General features: G+C 39.7%; 1 protein-coding gene across 1 annotated transcript in view; it reads left to right on the forward strand.

The window, feature by feature from the left end:
• PREX2 (phosphatidylinositol-3,4,5-trisphosphate dependent Rac exchange factor 2) overlaps positions 1-18,262 on the forward strand; it is a 300,944-nt gene that overhangs the window by 108,022 nt on the left and 174,660 nt on the right. The window contains exons 8-10 of the mRNA XM_090040116.1: positions 2,886-2,989; positions 10,671-10,820; positions 15,938-16,082. Of these exons, the coding sequence (XP_089896242.1) occupies positions 2,886-2,989; positions 10,671-10,820; positions 15,938-16,082 (399 nt within the window). The remainder of the gene's footprint in view (positions 1-2,885; positions 2,990-10,670; positions 10,821-15,937; positions 16,083-18,262) is intronic.

Genomic DNA, 18,262 nt, shown 5'->3' on the forward strand with positions numbered 1-18,262 from the left:
ACCCAGTGGCAAGAGGATGGGAGGAGTGGGCTTGGGGCCAACACGGGGGAGAGGGTAGGAGTGGGACCGGGCCTAAGAGGGGAAGAAGGCCTGTTCCTCCCCTCCCTCAGCTGCTGGTGCATCAGTCTGTGCCCACTGCTCCCCTCATCCCAGGGCCGTGGTGGGCCGGCTTCTCCTCTGGCTCTGGCTCAGTCCTCCTCCCTGCCTTCACCTTGGTCCCACTCCTCCTCCACTCCCCCAGCATTAGCTCAGCACCCGTACCTGCCATCACCCCAACCGTTGCTGGGTTGGCCTGTGCCTGCTGCTCCCCCCACTGCAGTGGCCCATCTTCTCCCCACTCTCAGGTCCCATTCTCCCCACATCAGGCCTAGACCCACTCCCCTTCCTCCCCACCGCTGCTATTCCCCACACTGCTGCCATGTTGGGACCTGCAGGCGACAACGATGGAAGGGGAGGGGGCAGGCTGAGGCCAGAGCCAGTGGCCTGGCGCCCCCTGTGGCATCCCAATCCTGCTCCCCCCCACGCTGCTGCTGCCATCACTTGCAAGGCCTCAACCCCCTTGTTTCAGCCACTCTGTTGGCCCTGCCTCCAGGGAGCAGGGCGCTGCACTGGCTTTGCCCACCCCTCCATTTGCTGTGTCCCTGCCATCATGGCAGCACTTCACCACTGCCAGCTCCTGTTGGAATGCTTGTTCACACTCTCATTGGTTGCTTGTCAATCAGCCTATCAGAGTGTGGACAGATAGACAGACAAAGTCAGACTTAAGGCTTTTATAATATTAAAATACTTTGATCAGCTTCCAGTGAAACAGTTTCATTTTCCAGGAGTGCAGAGACTGGAATGTCACAGGGACTGGTAGGTATGTTTAAAGTAAAACAATACCTGTCACCTTTGAACTGATAAAGACTTTGCTTGGAGACCTTTGCTATGATCAGTATCTATGAACTTTAATATTTTTGTTTAGCATGTACAATTTGCTTGACATAACTAGGGGTCTACCCAACTTGAGGAGGCGGTTGGCCAATTTTGTGGGCAGATAATGGGGCTGGCTTCCATTTTCATAGGCTGATTGTGGCAGGGCCCCCTATACCTCTGGCTGAGGGACCCTGCTTGCACTGCCTCTCACTGCTGATTGGTTGCAAGGGCTGTCCATCATACAGCCCCACCTCTCTCTGCCAATTTGGTGGTGAGCAGTGGGGCTACATGACAGGCAGCTCTTTTAGCCAGTCAGCAGTGAAGGGTGGGAGCAGCAGTCATGCTCCCCTTCATGCCTGCAGCTTCCCTCCTTCTTTCCCCCAGTGGTTTGCGTGGCCGGGTTGCAATGCCATGGAGGACTGCTGGCTCCCTCTAGGTAGCATTTTATTGTTTAATGATTGACTAGACTAAGCTTGGGGGGCTTTTTTGGATTTTGCTGACATTGCTGGATTTTGCATGCCAGATTTCATGATTTCCACAACATCTACAATATCATGATTTCATAATTTCCCTAGAACTAATCTAGAAGATGCAAAGGCCAGCCGCCCTGTAATAAAAAGATTTTGTGGGCCAGTGCCTCAAATCCAGGCCCAATACAGGGGGTCTAGGCTGGAAGGCCTAGCTATATCAAAGGGGCTGAGTCCGAGTCAGTCAAGATCCCAACAGAGCATAAGAGCAATGTAATGTCTGCAAGGCATGGGGCGTGGTAAAGGGGTGGTTGGAGCCACTTAGTTAGCCCATAAGGTCTGAGGTGCCTTGTGCAGCACCCTACTGCCATAGGGCCTACAGATCAGAGAGCTTGAGTAAGGTTCAGTGAGCCAGGACTAAGTGAAGGGTCATGGGCATCCTCCCATTATTTTTCCATCAAAGACGTGGCAGGTGAGATAAGAGGGCGCCCTTACAGCAGAGCTTGCACAGTCACATGAGCCGTCAACTGACCTGTTCAAAGAAAGGTGGCCCAAGTAGGAGGAATTAGGGATTTTGTCTTTGGTTTTTGTTTTTTTGTTTGAGAGAGAATTTGTGTAAAGGTATGTGAATGATATGTATACTTACCGGAATTCAAAACTTATATTGCTTACAGTGCTTGTCATGTTCTCTTTTAATACTTGAAGAAGAAATTATTTGCAGTGTCAATAAGACTTTCTATGATTAATAACTTTTTATTCCTAAATTGTTTTTGAATGATGCTTTATTAAGTAAGTCCCTCTGAAGAAATTCTGCTCCATATGCATATTGAAGTAGGCTGTTAATGTAGTTATTATACTGCAAAATCTGTGCCCAGAAAATTAAAGAAAGTAACTTACTGTGTATATTCACCACCTGGCTATCACGGTCCTAAACTATGATGTGCTTGAAGTCATTCACTTTGGAATAAAAAGGAACATATTCCTTGTCCAGGGAATGTGACACAATTGAAGCTGAGAAAAGAATTTGATTTTAGAGAAATGAGAAAAGCTGCAGAATTTTTAACAGTTCAAAAAGTATCATGAGCTGATAAAACAGAATGGATGAAAAAATATTTAACATGCCAAAACGATTTGTTATTTTGATTATGATAAAAAATGAGATACTTCATTCCCATAGGTTATTTATTAACAAACTGAGCAACTGGTAAAAAGGGACCAGAATGGGAATGGGAAGGGTGGGGGACACAGAGGGTGAACTCATCTTAATTTAAGTTCCTCCTGGACTTATGCTACCTGAACCATGTGATAGTACTGTGATGACAAAATTGTACTAATTCATAATAAAGTGCAGGTTATTTCTATCCTCTGGGTTTTACGGCCCTAGTTCAGTTTGGTCTTGCATTTTACAGAAGCCTCGAGCCATTATTGTAATACATGCAAGTAGTAAAGTAATAGAAACAAAATGTGCTGTTTTGACAACTTTTGTGCATTTTTCTTTCTAAGGCGATTGAAGAACAGCAAAGCATCTACTGATGGTCATCGGTATCTCTTTCGAGGCAGAATAAACACAGAGGTGATGGAAGTAGAGAATGTAGATGATGGTACAGGTGAGTATATTTGCCCTTATCAGTTATAACCTACAGAGCCTGTTCTTGTCAGCTCCAGGCATCTCCTGTGAAGTGTGAGCGATTTTCATTGGCATTTTGAGGGAGAAGAGAGTGCTGATTTACAGGAAATTAGGATAGAGGCAGATTGTTCCATTAACACTGTGCTTCTGAAATGTATCATTGGTTTCATACATTATTTTCTGGGCAGTCACTGTTCTAGCCAGCCATTCACAGATGACTGACTTAAACTGGCAACAGTCATTATGATGATGAAATGCTAGGCTGATATTTATTTCCTTGACTAAGACCGTGTATTTCACTTCTGTAAATTTTATGTGGGACATATCTGTTTATATAATTCAGAAAAACAATTTTGAAAGTTACATGCTGTAATTGCAACATAATTAGTTTTTAGACGACTTTTAAAAAATACAGTGCATAGAGTGGGATAAAATATTACTTGCTTTCACTTTTAAGAAATTGAAACTGAAACTGAAAATATTTTGGTAAAAAATTTGGTTTTCAAACTAAAATTTTAATGGAAAGCCCGACTTTTTCCCCCCCTCCAAAAAACGCCACCCCAACCTCATTCTTGAAACTTTGATTTGCTTGTTTCTTTCTTGAAGTTTGATTGGCAAAACTGATAAGCCCATCGAAGGCCTTATCAGTGTCATGCAGAAAGGAACAATTAGCTCCCTGGTCTTTGCATATGACTAGGGGTCTCCTTAACTTGCCGTTAGACTTGTGCTGTGCTCTACAGTGCTTTCAGCCACTCCCAGTTTAGTATAATCCACACATTTGATAAATGTACTCCATGATCCAAGTAATTCATAAAAGTACCAAACGGTGAGTAGGGACGGCTCCATGGGGGTGGGGTGATGTGGCTGCTCCACATCATAGTGTTCCTGGATCTGCTCATGATGATTAGAGTCCTGTAACACACCCTGCCAGGATCTCAATTTATATAAATCTCCTAGCTTGATAGTAAACTGTTGGTAACTATTCTTTAAGTATCTCTTTTCACCTAGACTGCATTTTTCTTTTCTTATGAGACTGTTATGTAGGACTGTATCAAAAATCTTATACAAAAGTTATGATGCATCACATCAACTGTATTTCTCATATCTGCTAAGCGAGTTTGCTTAGGAGGAGCAGGAGATTACATTTGTTTGGCATGACATGTTTTTAACAAATCCATGTTGGCTGTGTCTTATCACTTTATTATTCTTTAAGTCAGTGATTCTCAACCAGAGTGCTGTGGCAGCCTTTGAAGGGTGATGCTGGGACAGAGGAGATAAGCATGAGTGATGAGATAAATGTAGGCTCTTCCTTTCCAGCTGCTCCTCCTCCCCCCATGCATTGCAATGCAGGTGCTTCTGCCCAGCTGCTCCTTGTCCTTCCTAGCCTCTCTACAAGCAGATTAGCACTATAATAAATACATTAGTTTTTTAAATGGGGTGTCCCTCAATTCACAAATGTTATGAGAGCATTATAAAGCCACTGTTCTAGGTGTTTATACACTGATTATTTAATTATTTGTTCCACTATCTTTTTTGGTATTAAAATTAGGATGACTGCTCTATAGTTCTCTATGAATTCTTAATAATAATAGCTTATGGATCAGAGATTGCTTCAACTAATTCCTTTTGTACTGTAGAGTGAAGTTTATCTGGCCTTGCTGATGTGAATGAATCTAGTTTCTCTGATTTCTTCATATTGTTCTCATTTTTGTCTTGTATTCCCAACCCCCATTGCTGATTTTTATTGTGGTGAACATCTGGTCAGAATTAATACTTTTTGTTAAAAAACAAAAACAAAGCAAAAATAGGTCTGAACATTTTGGCCTTTCCTATGTCTATCTGTTGTTTGCTTAGCCCATATTTTTTCCTCATCATCTTCATCCTATGGGTAAATTTACTTGCTCATATGATCTCTCATATCACTGGTGTGTTTATGACTGTCCTGTCTTGCTTCCCAAACCTTGATCTTTTTTCCCCCCATTTTTTCAAGTCTCTTAAAAATTTCCTCCCCTTTCATTGGCTTGTCTTGGATATCATACTGGCTCTTCAAGCTGAATTTAGGGTATGTACAGACATTGCAGGAGGATAGGGGGAGGTTAGATTGAGTTAAAAATGACCACCTGTTCTAAGGTAAATTGAGATGGGGGAGTAATTAGGGGGCTTGGAGAGGATTGCAGGGGAAAGTGAGGTCTGAGGGTGCTACACTGGAAATTGTACAGAAGTTCAGTTAGATCAGGTCCAGTGAGACCAATTTAAGTCAGCCTATCTCAGAGGTACAGTTAATTTAGATCAGGTCAGCCATGTTTAAATTGATCTAAACTTCCTGAACTTCTGTACAGTTCTCACTTAGATCTACTAAAGTAGGGATCTAAGAGTAAGGTCTGCACCTGGGCAAACTAAGTTAGATTGGGTGGCCATTTTTAATGCAATTTTAATGCAGTTTAATGCAGTCTAACTCTAACCTCTCTGAATGTCTGTATGTACCTTTAGTTAGACACAAGTATTCATTTTCATTCTCATATGGTCACCCAATCTCTCTCTCAGTTCTGAAAACCACAGTAAATGTTATTTCCTTTGTCACTTCAGACATATAGCTTGGGCTTACCTTTCCTTCTTCCTTTCCTCATTTAACAAATCTTATTACTTCTGTCTCTGACATTTCCAAAATCCACTCCTACCTTTTTTCCTAGGCCTATGACACCAGATTTCACTGTTGGTTCTCTCTCTCATTACTGAATTACGGTAAATTTACCTCTTTTCCTGAATCCTTGACTTCACCCTCCCTTTCATTAATTTTACCAGTGTGCTAAAATATTTGTTCTTTCCTGCAGTTTTTGCCTATCACTCATTGCTTGTATCCTCTTACTGGATCTCCATATGATATTGAAAAGCCTAAGCTTCATTTCCAGGTCCCCAGACAGAGCTCTTTTCTTGACAGTACTTGCAGTTCTTTCTCCTATATGCATCCTTTCTTATAATCAGTACTGGGCTACTTTGTTGTGTGCCTTGACATGCGTCCTTTCTTCCTTGCCCAGTCATGTCCTTATACCTTTTTTCGAAGTGTTCCCATGTCTGTCAGTGTATCCAATTCATCCTCTTGATGCCTTTCAGTGCTTTATCTTTAACCCATTTTATTTATCTTGCTTTCTACAGCTGACCTCTTACTTGGTGCTATACGTTTCTGTCTTTTGCCATGTGTTATTCCCAAATGTAATGGCATGTTCTTTCAAAATTCATTTAATTCATATTGGTTGTGCATTGGGAATTAAATTATTATTTCCCTTTATTAATCAATGGCCATCATTTTCTCAGGTTTTTAATTTAGTTTGAAAGCTATAGGGAACATGGATCTTGTTTTTTTGTTTCTATAAATCACCATACAAATGTATTGGTTAAAATAATAAAGGCTAGTAGAGTTCTAGGTGATTTCTTTTTCAAATCTTCTGATGGGCAATATTTTTGGTGTGCAAGGCTTAAATGGACAACCTTGTTCTTTTCAGATCATGGGGGTCAGAGTCTCATCTGGTGTAAATTGACATACCTCCCTTGACTTCATTGGTCTATCAAGTGGTTCTGGAGGAGTTGGTAACTGAGAACATTCTAGTGGGATAGTTTGACTGACAGATGAAGAAAGATAGTGTCATAGTCTTCATTGTTGTAAGTAGAAGCAAAGGCTTCTGAAAGAGAGGTTCATGGGTAAAAGTTATTGTAATGCAAATGACAAGTCTGAGGAAATTAATACTTTTTCTAAAAGTCTTTGTTTTTTTTTCTTTGATGAAGCTAGATTTGGCTGAGCAGCACAATTTATGGAAGCTTTTCATTTTGTTTTTGTTTCAAAAATCATGAGCCATGGTGTCAGTTTTCTGATTATACTGATTAGAGTAGAATGTACATTATTTGTCTTTTTAAGGTTTGTATGGTCTGTCTTTTATTCAGTTTTTTAAAAATGTTTTTAAACATGTTTGAAAACATGTAAATACATACAATACAAATGATGTTAAAGGAATATTATTGAGGCTTTATGCACATGGAAGTTAGGAAATGCCAGATGTATGTTTGTTTACACAATCTTAATTCCTGTCCCTCCTCCCTTACCCCAAAATGTTCATGCTGTTAACTGTACCCCCACCCTCCCATAAATAAAACAACCAGTCAGTTGTAATGCAGGTAAAGACTGTGTGAACATACATCCAAGGGGTAGAATTAATCTTGTGCAGGCAATTTTATATTTAGAGTTTCCTAACAGTGTTTTACAAACGTTTGCAACTTTAATTTTATTTAAAATAGTTTCTGTAAAATGTCATGATCTTTTCCTCAAGGAAAAAAAAAGTTATGTACAGTTGTAGGAAGTCACTTATTATGTATCCTGAATCTTCAGCAACACAGCCCAGGGCTCTGTCAGTGAAGCTGAATGGAAGGTTGTTATTTATGTGCTGGATTTGGACAGTAGATAAACGGCTGCATGGTTCATTCAGCTTTATCATCTCTCCAGTTCTGGTTGGGAGTTGAGAAAGTTCAGTCCCGAGTGGGGAATATGGGCCTTAAGGGCTAACTATTTAATGTGGGGATGTCTGGGAAAGAATCAGCCTGGCTCAACTCTCCTGTCTTCTGGTATAGCTGTTCAGCCAGTACTTTCCTATAGTTTGCTATTGCTGTTGCTGTTTTTGGTGGGACCAGTGATATAATGTTCATATTTAATTTAAATACTATTTTAATTATGCTGCCAAGAGAAAGGAAAAATCCAAAAGAAAGGAAATGGTGATACCAGCAATTTATTGCTCAGCAAGACTTGAATGGAATTATATGAGAAAAAGAAAGGGCATTTCTCTACCACACTTTTCCATTTTTCAAATTTCAAAGACTTCTGCAAAAGGAAGTTAGAGTTTCTTAAAAAGATACAAGAATCATCTGTAATGATAATGTTAGGCAACTTGGATTATAGGAGCTTTTACCAACTCCCAGTCTAATGGACTATTAGATTCTGGTTATCATACCAGTCCGGTACTTTGAAAGTTTGGATTCTCTTTTTGGCTGTGCTGTAGAGTTCCTGCATGACCTTTGGATAGCCACATGGGCTGCTGACAGATGTGAAAAATAAATAGAAAATGTGCTTTACTGGAAGAAGCAGCAGGATAGTTCGACTTGACTCTACAGTGTCTGTATAGATCGCACGCTTCAGCAGGGCTTTTTGGCAATTTTATCTAATAGCTGATTCAATCAGCTATTAGATAAAAGTGACAAAAAGCCCCACCAAAGTGCCTGATGTATATGGTGCTTTGGGTGAGCTGGGTCAAACTAATGAGATGCCTCTTCTGGGCATGTGCTGGGCTCAGCGCAGGGGTGCTTTGAGTTTAAAGTAAAGCACCGTTTTGGATTTATTATTTTGTTTTTACATCTGTAAACAGCCATAATCCTAACTGCTTCAATTCCCTATAGAGATACCGTTTCCGTACCTCTCATGGCTATTTGTTTTAGAGGTGTTCAGGTATTGCTGTAATGAGCAGCTTAAAAAAATTGTAAATATTATAAAGAAAGATGATAGTGTAAAATTAATTCACATAAGTTTTCCCCTCCTTCCCATTTTTTTCTTTTTCTTATACACTTTTGAACACAAGAGTCACTCTTCAGCTGAATATTTAGTCATCAGTTTTCAGATTCTCTGAACAACAAATTATGGCAGTTACTGACATTTCCCAGGCTGTGCATACAATACTTGGCTGTGTTCCATCTTATTAAAATGCAGAGTTATTGAAAGGATATCAACATGTCTGCTGAGATTTATGATAACTCGCAGCAAGCATTTTTACAAAGATTTCAGTTTTTGAAAATCCCATCTCATTTAAAAAACTGGACTGAACTATGAAAAAGTATTTGCAAATTATTGAAACTATTAGGGTGGTTCAAGCCAGGCCATAGCTTTCTCTTGCTCCTTAACAAGAGTTTGTTAACCTTTGCTATTATATATTGTATAGTGGTGATAAATTCAGTTTTAACTTAGGTTTCTATATAATTATTTTGTTGTAATTTGTTACTATGGGTTTGTAAATAGTACTGCCTCCTGGAACTACACATAATCTTATTGAAGCACTTTCACTGTAGGCAATGGCACTAGTTGCATTGTGAAAGATTGCTTGGTAATGGATTTCCAGGTAAGATTCACAGACTGAAATGCTATTATCAAAAGTTACAATAATGAATAATATATTAACAGGAAATTGTTATTCATAAGATAAACCTGGGTTATTTTGAAATATGTGAAAATGCAAAACTTTGGAACCAAAAAAGTTATGATAAATGTTATTTTCTGTGCCAATTGTACACTTATATTCTGAATAAAGTGGGCATTAGATAAATTTGATTTTGAAATCAAAGCAAATATAATTATTTTGTTCATTTATATTCACATTAAGTTTAACTAGTCATTTTGTTGATTCTTTGGAGAAAACTTCAGTTCAAATAAGTCTAATAAGGCTATATGCTGGCACAATTTGTCTTATTTGCTTATGCATCAGATTGAATTTGAATTTTTTTCAACCTTTTAAAGCTTTTTATGGTAAATTATTTTCAATCAGTACAATCAAACGCTATTGCATTTAGAATCTAAATTATATCCTTTGTGCCATCTGGTAGGGAATTCTTTCTCTCTTACATTAAAAAACACTAAATTCACTGAATGCTGTGGAATCTAATGCAGAGACCATACATTCTTGTTGAGCAGTTAGTGTTAATAGAAAATCTGTGAATCAAGAGAAGTTTATTAGCCCTAAAACTGGAGGTAGCTAGGTTATGCTATGTGGCCCTTTAACCAGGAGACAGTGGCAGCTTAAAAATATTAGTGTAATTAAGAAGCTGTCTTTCTATCAGTCTAATTGGAATTCAAGTACTGTATAGGTATAGAGATTTGAACTACCTTCTTTTCCCTTGCCATCTGGGTCAGGTTTGATGGCAAGATACTTGGGTAACATAATATGGGAAAGCTGCTTATACTGAATCTGTTACACTAAATCTGTTATGTGGATTCATTGAAGAATTCATACTCCAAGGCTGACAGTTTAGGACCATTCAAAAACAGTAAATGTATTGAAAGATTGCTTTGCAAGGAATACAATGTATGGAGATTCAATATAGCTTAGGTTGGGGGACATCTACCTGATAAGCTTACACTGAAGGGCATCTACATAATAGTTGCATGGTTAGCTCCTCAGTAAAATGTCTGTGTCTACACAAGTGGAGCAGCTTTTAAGCCAAAGTAAACTGATTAACTCTGTCATAGGCTAGTACTGTCTGATAGAAGTACTAGCCTATGGCAAAGTTATTTGCTCTGCTGCAGCACATGTGTACATAGTGGCAGGGCTGGCTGGCTGGCTGGGGCATGAGGATGCTACAGCTCAGGTACTGCCTGTCAGCTAGCCCTGTACTGTAGCACCCTCATGCCCCAGCCAGCCCCTCCACAGCACACTTAGCCTGGTCGGACCAGCCCTGGGCTGGCAGGCTGACCCCCAGGTTGCCCCACCAGCTAGGGCTGCACTGCCCCAGCTCAACATGCTGCAGTCCTGCGTACATGTGTAAACACTGCATCTGGGACCAGTAAACTCTAGTATTAGCTATTTTAAAACATTCCAGGCTATTCTTATTAAATGATTTTTGTTATGCATTTCTAGCGGACTATCATAGCAGTGGCCACATTGTTGTTAATGGCTGGAAGATTCACAACACAGCAAAGAACAAATGGTTTGTATGCATGGCAAAAACTCCTGAAGAGAAGCAAGAATGGCTAGAAGCTATTCTGAAGGAAAGAGAAAGAAGAAAAGGTAGGTTAACAAACTTTATTTTGTTTCCTTGCAGGGAGGCTGTATTGAACTTTTATTTTCATAAAATATATAGCCAGGTGTCAGGTTTTGATAAAGTATACTTACGGCATTGTGTCGAATGGTCTGTGGAGATTTTGTTAACTAATGACTTTAAAAAAAGAAAACTTCATCTAGGAAAGGAATCTTTGCTGAACAAGACAGAATCTAGGTGTATTGATATTTTGTGCTTCTGTGGGAGTCCGAAACCTGCCTTTTTCTTTGGCTTAATAGACCTTGAAGCTGATCATGAGCTGGAATAAACTGGCTCCACTGAGGTCTGTATCTATTGATTCCATGCTAAGATTAGATACTAATGTCTTTGAAATGAGCAGGTTTGCCATGTCTGTCCTTTGTCCAGCTGATCCACCATCTGATGCAAATAACTCTCAAATGATGCCTCTAAATGTTCTAGTTTCAGGCTAGTTGTCTTCACAATATTCTCAGTGGCATACCATCTGCTGGCATACCTGTTCTTCAGGATTCTGCTTTTTTTTTTTAAGCAAAGGCTATCTTCTAAACAGTAAAACTAGTAAATGTGTATACCTCCACATGTAACCTGTGTCAGAAATAAGTAGGACACCAACCCTATTCCTTCACCACTTCCTCAGCAAAAATGCTATACTATAGAGTAACACATAATGGATTCTTGGGGATGAAAGGTAGGATGCACAGGGTAATAGTCTGGGACTGATGCGATTTGTTTTCAAGTCCTGGCTTTTCTACGCATTTCTGATGTGACTTGAGGAAGTTCCTTAAGTATTCTGTTCCCCATATGCAGATTGGGAATAATAATACTTCCTTTCTCTCACCCTTTGTTTCTCTTCTATTTGGATTGTGAGATATTCAAGGCCAAGAACTGGCACTTATAGTATATTTGTACAGCAGTAGCAGTTGCCCTGTTTGCAACTGGAGCATCTAGGTGCTATATAATAAATATTGGTGAAGAAATTTTGCAGACATCCAGGAACTTGGCAGTTGAGGAGGTAAGTGAAGAAACTAGTGCAGAAGGCCAGTCCATAAAACAAGAGTGGTTTCTGCTTCTGGTTTAGGGCTGTTTGTACAAATGGTTGGAGAGGTTCTAGTCAATGTGGCCTTGAGGCCAATGTGGTCTCAATGCCTGGTTAACATCTAACCTAATTTCCTCAGTCTCCTGACAGCTGTAGGACATACTGTTAATACATATTATGTACTTTGGTCCTATAAAATTTAGCTGTCAAGCTGCTTTCAGTGAAGATGGGCCTGATTTCCCTTCCCCCCTCCCCCAAATATAGTGAAGCTCAGATCTAATTGCTGCCTTTACTGAGTGAAGCTCAGATCTAATTGCTGCCTTTACTGAGTTGAACCAAACTCCAGTTTATGCATATCTTATAGCTTTGGGTTTCAGCATGGGACTTTACAATAAAGAAATAATTAAGCTATAACGGTAAAGTAAATAGGGGAACAGGTGAATGAGGTCCCAACCTAGAATCATCTCAAAATTTATGTTGTTCTGACATTTTTTAAACTAGATATTTCCTCAAACATCTGTATAAACACCTCTCTTATGAGGCAGGATGCAATAACTTAATTACAAGCAGGATGTCAGATGACTCACCAACCAAGCAAATATCTCTTAAAATTCAAATATCCCATCTAAAAGTAACTATAAACAATTTCCTATTCACTGTGAATATAAAGGCGCTTTAATTCTATGTTTACTTAGCGAGATGCAGAGCCAAAACCTGCTCATTTGGATGTGTGCAACTCTTTTGAAATCTGTGCAGTTGCATACGCACAACTGAGAATAGCTTGGTCCACTTCATGAAAATCGAGACAGGCACAGTTCATTTAATTAGGATATTGGTAGCTATTGTTTGAAGAATTTTGTTATGTCTTTCCTATCCCCGGTAGGAGTTAGGATATAACATTATAACTAGAGATTGGTTTATTCCTGCTAATAGTCTGTTGATTTTATTTTTCTGTTAATCATCTTGTTTCAATTAAAAAAATTAATAAAAGAAATCTCTTTGATTTATCTTTCCCTCACAAACTGTGCAGTTTACTATAACTGTTGCTTTTCTACTCCATTGGTATTCTGTTAGATAGAACAATTTGGAATATATGTCATGATCCTATAAAACCATAATTAGACAAACATCTCCCTGACTGCCTTAAAAGTTTTATCTAATAAGTTGTTTATGATATGATGCTTTCATTTCTGGAGGGAAACTGATTACATTGTCATCAGGACATTCAACCTGAATTTGACCTGTGGAAGTAGTCATATGGTACATATAGGCCAGGTACAAACTCTATGTATAAACCAGCATAAGTGATTGGAAACTTCTATACCTGCAACAGAACAGATGTTTTGGGCACATGTTTTGGTTTAAAGATGGCGGAATCCGGTCTAAGGTAGACCTGGATTGATGAGGTATCAGACTTTGTTGGTTTAGGTTAGACCAGTCTATCGAAATTTTGTATCAGGTCCCCTATTGATTCATGTTGGGTCACCATCCACTGGCATCACAGGCTGCTTTGCAGGCTCCCTCTAGCCTCCTGCAGGGAAGCCTGCTAGAATTTTGCCAGACTCTGCTGCACTGGCTGAGCACACAGTGGGCCCCTCCCCCAGGCTGTCACAGAGCCAGCCAGCAAATCTTCTGTCCTTAGCTCCATTTTACACAATGTCCCTAGGTGTGTGGGGGGTGGGGGGATGGGGGGAGGTGTGCCACAGAAGGAAGGATCAGGCCCCTCAGAGCTCCAAGGAACTGCAGGTGGCAGTAGCAGGCACCTGGTGCAATTCCTTTTAGTGTGCTAGGCAGCCCGGCTGGCAGTGATGGGGGGAACATACCATGATGACCCACTCTGGGGCTCTCCTGGAAGGGGGTTAGGGGTGTGTGTCCAGTAACCAATTAGGGGTGGCCCAGCTGCTCTGTAGAAGGAAGGAAGTAGGGGCATGTGCCTGGCAGCCAAATCAGGGGCAGCATCTGCTCAGCTGCATTTGGGTGCCCTTGGCAGTCTCTGGCATGCTGGGAGGTGTGCAGGATGGCCTTGGTTAGTGCAGGCAGCCTTTGGGTCCCCCTTCCCCCCCACCCCCAAGGGTGAACATGTGTTCTGTTCACTCCTGGACTAGCCTAGTCCACTTGGAGAAGCCCATGTAAATTAGTTTTAATCTGCCTCAGGCTTTTTTGAATGCCTGTATTTAGTCAAGCTGGATTAGTACAGAAGAGATTTGTTACAAGTAGGAGAAAAATATGGAACTGCTTGAACTGAGAGAATGCTAATGTTTTGGGGTGGCGACCCACTCTTCTAATCTCTTTTAATTTCTCTTCTAAACAGAAGGCATATGTTTTGGCAGTGGCAATTCTTCCAGAATAGATAGATTGAAATGCTATATTAAATGTACCTGAGTGAAATGTACTGAGGGAAACTCAGCCTATATTTATAACTGAAATCCACACAAAAGTTGTAGTTGAAATATTGGATTTACTGTAGATTTTATATCTCAAACTTGAGAGATGGACTAGGACAATTTTGTATATCTGTATTTTTCTGGTGCTATGAAAACTCAGATTTAATCAGAAAAAATAGATAAAGATTTTTCACTATTTTTTATTCTCTTTATGCAACCACCTAAGGAAGTCATTGAGATATTTTAGTTGTTTTTAGTGCTTTAATAAAAAGGTACATTTATGCTTTATGTATGTATTTTACCTGATTAAAAGAATGACGGCAACTGATTAAAGTACAGTGCATCCAGATCCTATAAATTCTTAGAACAGTGTTTTGGTTACGTTCTATTCTGTTGCAAATCAGTGTATTGGTTAAGCTATTTGTCTTGTATTAACAATATCAGGTGCATGTTTCTCTTTCTATCCATGTTAAATACTATATTTCAGTGGCGACCAACCTTTTTGGCAGGCATGCCACAAATTAGCCCTGCACTCTCCATAAGTGCCACTCTGACCCTCTTTCCCTACCTATACAAACACCTCTGCTTTCCACTCCCTGCCCCGCCCCATGTCCCCCACCTGATCTGCTGCTCTAGTTTCTGCTTCCTCTCCTGTGCACCCTGCCTAAACTGCTGCTCTTGTGGCACATGTGCCACATGTTGTCCATACAGGCTGTATTTTTCTCACAAATGTTACCTTCATCTTATATGTATTTGCAGAATTAATAAAATTTTTAAGTAGCAACTTCTTATTCTTATTAAAGATTTCCATTTATTATTTTTAAATTTGAAAAAACAGATACATTAAGAATTTTTGTCTAAAATAAGCAAAAAAAAAATGCACAGATTTATGTGTTTAAATAGAATTTGCAACTCTTTCTAGATAAAGGAGATTGACCGTGTAGATCTCCAGTGTTCCCTAGGAGCACAAGACTTGATAAGTAGCCTAAAAGTAATTCAGAGAAAACTATATTTAGAGTAATAAAATCTCTTATTCAGTAATAGTTGTAATATGCTGAAAATAGAAGCAGAAAAACAAGGAGAAAGATTAACAAACCACAAACTGAAAAGCTTATATAATTCTTAACCCCACTCTACCACCCTCTGTTGTCTTCTGAAGTGAATAAAAATCAAAGCACCAATTTCAGTGTGTAGAATTGAACTAATTTAAACTTACCTGTTCATAGTAAAGGGGTGTTTGGTTTAATTAGTTAATATTTGTAGGTGTTTTTTTAAGGTACTGTATGTGTAGTTACAAATCAATCTATAACCCAATAAAAGGTGAAAAGTAATTCTTTCTCCGAATCTTGAAGGAGAAATACTGCATATGTTCAATTGAGGTAAATGGAAATCATAACATTAATGTCCTTTATTGTATTATCCTAAAAGTAGGGGTATGTATGGTCAAGAAATACCATTCATTGCCCTTCTATAATAAGGAATTTATAGAAAACTCGCTATAAATATTTTAAGAGGATTAAAATTTACTGTTAGTGAAGTGCTGTCCAAAACTATTTAATGTGTCCAGTTGGTGATTCCTTTTTCACTAAAATATTGATTCCTTAATGCTTATTAGTTTATAGATGCAGTTTGAAAAATAAAGACAATAACTGGGAAATTTATATAACTGACAGAATATTTTTGGCAGGTTTAAAACTGGGCATGGAACAAGATACTTGGGTGATGATCTCAGAGCAGGGAGAGAGACTCTACAAAATGATGTGCAAACAAGGAAATCTGATCAAAGACAGGAAAAGAAAACTAACCACTTTCCCAAAGTGCTTTCTTGGAAGGTACAGTACGTTTTTTATAACTGGTATTTTAACCTACTAGAATTTTATTTTAATTTCTTATGTCACTATATACAAACTGTTATTTATTAAATAAAATTCACAGCAGCTTGCTCACATGCCTAATTTTATTCATGAACTGAGCCAAAATTTAAAGCAATCTTACTGAAATTTACAGGTGTAATCTTACTCCAAAGTTGAATTTCTTTGGAAAATGGCTATAACGTATTGTTAAACACAAGGCTGCCTCAGATTAATTGTTTTATTTTTTGAAGTTAGAATATTTTTTCTCCTTATTTGGTTTATGATAACTCCAAAATTGCTTATCTGATCTTTGAAGGGCCCCCTTTTGCTTATTTGTTTGGGCGTCAGTTTTTTTGTATACTGAGAGCCCTTCATGTCTTTCTCTATCTTAGGAAAGCACAGGCTTTGGGGCAATTTGGTGGACACCTGTAAGTTTCTAAGGGGTGTCCACCAAAATCTGGGGGAATGTTTGTTCACCAGAGCACCCCAAGGGATGACAAGTTTGAACAGTTATAAACTCCTGCAAGACTGTTTCAGACTGGACATAGGGAAGAATTTCTTTACTGTCCGAGCCCCCAAGGTCTGGAATAGCCTGCCATCGGAGGTGGTTCAAGCACCTACTTTGAACACCTTCAAGAGAAAATTGGATGCATATCTTGCTGGGATCCTATGATCCCAACTGCCTTCCTAATCCTGGGGCAGGGGGCTGGACTCGATGATCTTCAAGGTCCCTTCCAGCCCTAATGTCTATGAAATCTGTGAAATAGAGGACTTCAGCCCATTCATTCATCCTAGAGTATTTATTGCTGTCCTAGATGCAAGTTCAGTATAATGTTGGGAGAAAATTTTGTATTTGGAATACAAAAGGAAATGTTTGCGTAGTTAGTAGGCTTAAAAATAACATGGGCATTTGTTGCAGGGCACTAAGGTGTGCCTGCTCCTTTAAGGGCAGAAACTGCCTAGTGAGAGGGCCCTAGGAGCCAGGCAGAACCTCCACAGGTGCAGGTTACTGTGGCAGCAGGCTAATGAGGGAATTAGCCCGTACTTGCACCTGGTCAGTTGACCAGAAGCAGTCAGGGCCATGGGCACATATAAACCCCAGGACTGAGGCCAGCAGGGGTTAGTTCTCTGGCAGCTGCCAAGGGAAGGAGCTCCTGCAGAGAAGAACTGCCCAGAGATGCAGTGGCCTCCTGATATGCTGCTTACAGGACTAATGGGGCTCCATGAGCTCATCAGGTACCCTGCGCTATGAGGTACTTAATACTTGGGGAGAAATTTGCCTCATTTAAAGAGACAGAGTGCACCCTGTACTGTTTGTATTACGTTATAGCCCAGGGGCTCATATTTTGGTTGTTGTCTGTAATCTGGCGGACGATGGCTGAGGCTATTGGGGAGAAAGCCTCATTGGGGCACACTACCATGTAAAGCCCCAGCGCCACCTGTGAGGCATGGGGCATGGTAAAGGAGAAGCTTTGGAGCCACACATGTAACCCATAAGGCTTTGGAGTATTGTAAGGCACTTCCTGAGTGTGGACCCAGTAAGGGGTCCAACAACTCACAGAGGTTAGAGGAGCCTGTCAGGACTGTGACCAAGCAGCAATCTGAAGGCAGCCTCCTGATTAATTATTTAAACCAGGAAGACATGGGAGGCAACATTAGTAGGCACCCATAGGGCGGAGTCAGCATGGTCACAGGGTCCTAGGGACATCACAGCTATCCCTGGAGAGGCTGTATTGTGACAAGATTGTTCAAAGTCTTGAGAAAGATTTAGGTTAATTAATGTTCGGGGTGCAAGTACAAAGGTCAAAGGAGCATTATGAATTGTGGGTTTCATTTATCATAACGTTCTATAGTTTATCTTGGGGAATATCACCTCCTATGTTGCGTATGTAGGCAAATATGTACATATGTATGCAAGCTATGTCTACAATATACACAACATTACCTTAAACAAGTATTATTAAGGTTGAAAAATGAAGAAGCCAAAATTTATAAAATGAATGAAGGTTGCCAGTACCTTACAATGCATTATATTATGCATTATGAATTGGAGAAATAATGACCTGTGAGAGGCTATACATGTTCCTCAAACAAACTAGTCTTTAATTCAGAATCACACGCTATACTTTCTATAGCACACCTGTCTCACTTGGTGCACA

The sequence above is a fragment of the Crocodylus siamensis genome, chromosome 3 (assembly GCF_052110815.1).
Source record: "Crocodylus siamensis isolate JL-2025a chromosome 3, ASM5211081v1, whole genome shotgun sequence".
NCBI classification, from domain to species: Eukaryota; Metazoa; Chordata; order Crocodylia; family Crocodylidae; genus Crocodylus; species Crocodylus siamensis.